This window comes from Chinchilla lanigera, unplaced genomic scaffold (assembly GCF_000276665.1).
Source record: "Chinchilla lanigera isolate Chin_1 unplaced genomic scaffold, ChiLan1.0 scaffold00022, whole genome shotgun sequence".
Classification (NCBI taxonomy): Eukaryota; Metazoa; Chordata; class Mammalia; order Rodentia; family Chinchillidae; genus Chinchilla; species Chinchilla lanigera.
The window spans coordinates 26620602-26623182 of NW_004955423.1; the positions used below are offsets into that span (position 1 = coordinate 26620602).

The 2581-nt window shown below is 65.7% G+C and overlaps 1 protein-coding gene across 1 annotated transcript in view; it reads left to right on the forward strand.

Annotated features, from left to right (window-relative positions):
• LOC102007913 overlaps nt 1-1950 on the forward strand; it is a 3800-nt gene extending 1850 nt beyond the window's left edge. Inside the window, exons 2-5 of the mRNA XM_005385372.1 lie at nt 107-611; nt 897-970; nt 1235-1288; nt 1504-1950. Of these exons, the coding sequence (XP_005385429.1) occupies nt 107-611; nt 897-970; nt 1235-1288; nt 1504-1699 (829 nt within the window). The 3' untranslated portion in view covers nt 1700-1950. The remainder of the gene's footprint in view (nt 1-106; nt 612-896; nt 971-1234; nt 1289-1503) is intronic.
• The last annotated feature ends 631 nt before the right edge of the window (nt 1951-2581 follow it).

The following is a 2581-nucleotide window of genomic DNA, read 5'->3' on the forward strand; positions in this document are numbered from 1 at the left end:
TCGGGCGGGCGCGGGCAGGGCCGCCCCGGGGGGTGTCGGCGCGGAGCCCCGGTAGTCGAAAGTCGCGTTTTAAGGACTGGCCTGATAGATTACTTTCTACTTAAAGATCCGGCGGGAGGCGGGGCCACGTGACCGCGCGTGACGTCAGGGCCGCCGCGAGCCGGCCAAACTCAAGTTGGTCCGGGAATTGTCAACAAAGGGGCGAGGGACGCGCCACTCCGCGTCGCCTGCGGGCCCCACGCGCCCTGGCCCGGCACGAGTGGACTGGGCACGGCCAGGAGGGCCCGAGCGCGTCCGCAGGACCCTGCGCCGTCTGCGCCCCGCACCCGTTCCCTCCCGGACGTGGACGGGCCGAGGACAGCCAGGTGCCATCTCGGGCTCGGGGGGACAAACTTACCAGCCTCTTTTGTTTATCGTTCCAGCTGCAGAGGACACGGGCGGCGCGAGGGGTCCCCTCGCTACGCCGAGTCCGGCTCTCCCGGGTAACCTGCGACGTGCGCCCTCCCGCCAGCCCCGCGTCCCCACCGGGCCCCGCTGCGTCCCCGCACGGTTTTCTAGATATCTGTGTTTTTTGCGCGCGGTCATCGCAGCATCACCTGGGATTCCCGAAGGTCAGAAAGTAGCTATCGATTAACCTATTAGAACAGTTGCGGAGAGAAATAAAAACGACGTAAAAAACAGGGAACTTATAAATAAGGAAGCGGTGGCCGCGGCTTGGAGTTAAACGACTTAGCATATGAAAAAGTCGGAAATGCGGAGCGGGGGCGCCGGCCCGGGAGTCGAGCCGCCGCGGGAGAGCAGAGGCCCGAGCCACTATTAGACGCCGCGGGCGGCGGGGACGAGGCACCCCGGGATGGGGTCCCCTTAGCTGCCCCCTGACGCAGCTCCTCTCTCAGAGCGCAGGGGACCCCAGGACCCAGCTCGGAGACCAGGACGCGCGTCCGGACCCCCTTGGCCAGCATCAACGACGGTAGGAAGGACCCGGGGCTCCCAGGGGCTGCGGCTAGGGGGGCTTGGGGACCTCGCACCGCCCGGAGTAAGCCACGGCCCGGGCCGCGACCCCGCCGCGCGCCCCCTCCCGCTCGAGGCCGCCTGGTTGCGAGCGCGGCGCGCGTGGCGCGGCGTCTGTGTCACCCACGAGCTCGGGCTTGGGAGGAGGACTGAGTGGAATGCTCACGGGAGGCCCTGCGAAACCGACCTCATTCCCGGGGTCGGCGCTGCTTCTGATTCCCAGCCTCTTCCCACCGAGCACCCTTTCCCGGGCACACCAAATCAGCAAGAATTCCAGGTCTGGCCGCCTGCTCCATGACGCAGATTGACTTTCTCCAGTTTCCCGGGTGCAACACCAGCCCTCGGGGTTCCTTCCCGCCAGTGGGGGCTGGGGACAGGGTGGGCGCAGGGACTCCGCCCTGAGACTGTCCCTGAACCTCCACTGTTTTTCTGTTTGCAAGTGGTCTCGGGGTCACCCTGACCCCCAAACGCATCTCTGAGTTATTTCCGCAGCTGCCTCCCGTGGGCCCGCCGGCTGCAAACCCATCTAGACTTCCTCGGGCGAAACCCACTGGAGCTTCGAGCCGGCCGCCCATCGCTCCCGCTGCAGAGGTTTTGGTTGCCACTGGCCAAACACCAAGTCCAAGCAAGGTCGGAGGAAAAAGAAAAACAGCTGAAATTCGCAAATTTCAAAACTCTTTTTGTCTAGTTTGGGGTGCCCACCCCGGGGTAGGTGCGGGCCCGCTTGGCCCTGGGCTGCGTCTCCGTGGATGCTTTCACGTGTGCGCGCGAGGGTGGCGGCTCGGGCAGCCACGCCGCTCACTTTGAAGCCGTCCCCAGACGCACCTCGCCTGGGTCCCCGGAGAGGGGGTGGCGAACACCGCCCAGCTGCCGGTTCCATTTGTTGCGCTTTTCTCCTTTGACACAATAAAAGTCAAATTAATTGATTCATACCATTAATTACGGTTCGTAGCGTGAAAAGCAACGCTTCCCCTCGGTGAGAGATCTATTGTGCTCGTCTCATGTTCAATCAGTGCTGCCATCTGATGCCGGGTCGGCCCTGGCAGGAACTTTTCGCCTCGATTAGCTGAATGATGAGTCGCGCAGGGCCCGCTGGCTGCGGCCCCGACGCCCCGCGTCGATTTCCCGTGGGGGCACGGGGTTCCCGCGGCCACGCTAGCTGGGAACCGGCCCCTTCCTCCCGGCCGGCCGCCGGCCCTCACCAGCTCCCGGGGCGGGGACGGCAGGGTCCAGCTCCAGGCCGCCCGGATTCCAGGCCCAGTAAGTCCCGATGGCCGGGAAATCGCAGGTTGCAGCTGAAAGCCCCCAGGTCGTCAGCCACAGCCAAACTTCGGAAGCGAGACGGATAAAAGAGAACAGGGGCGCGCAGTGGGGGGAAGTGCGATGGTGGGGGCGGAAATTAGGGTGGGACAGGAGGCCCCGGGGTGGTGGGTGCCTGGAGGGACAGCGACGCGCACGACAGGATGGAGAGGGACGGCCGCGGGCCCAGCCAGCGCGGGGCGGGAAGACGGCGCGGCCTAGTGCGGGGACGACGAGCCCAGCAGCGGGGTCCTCTGGGGCGGATGAGGCC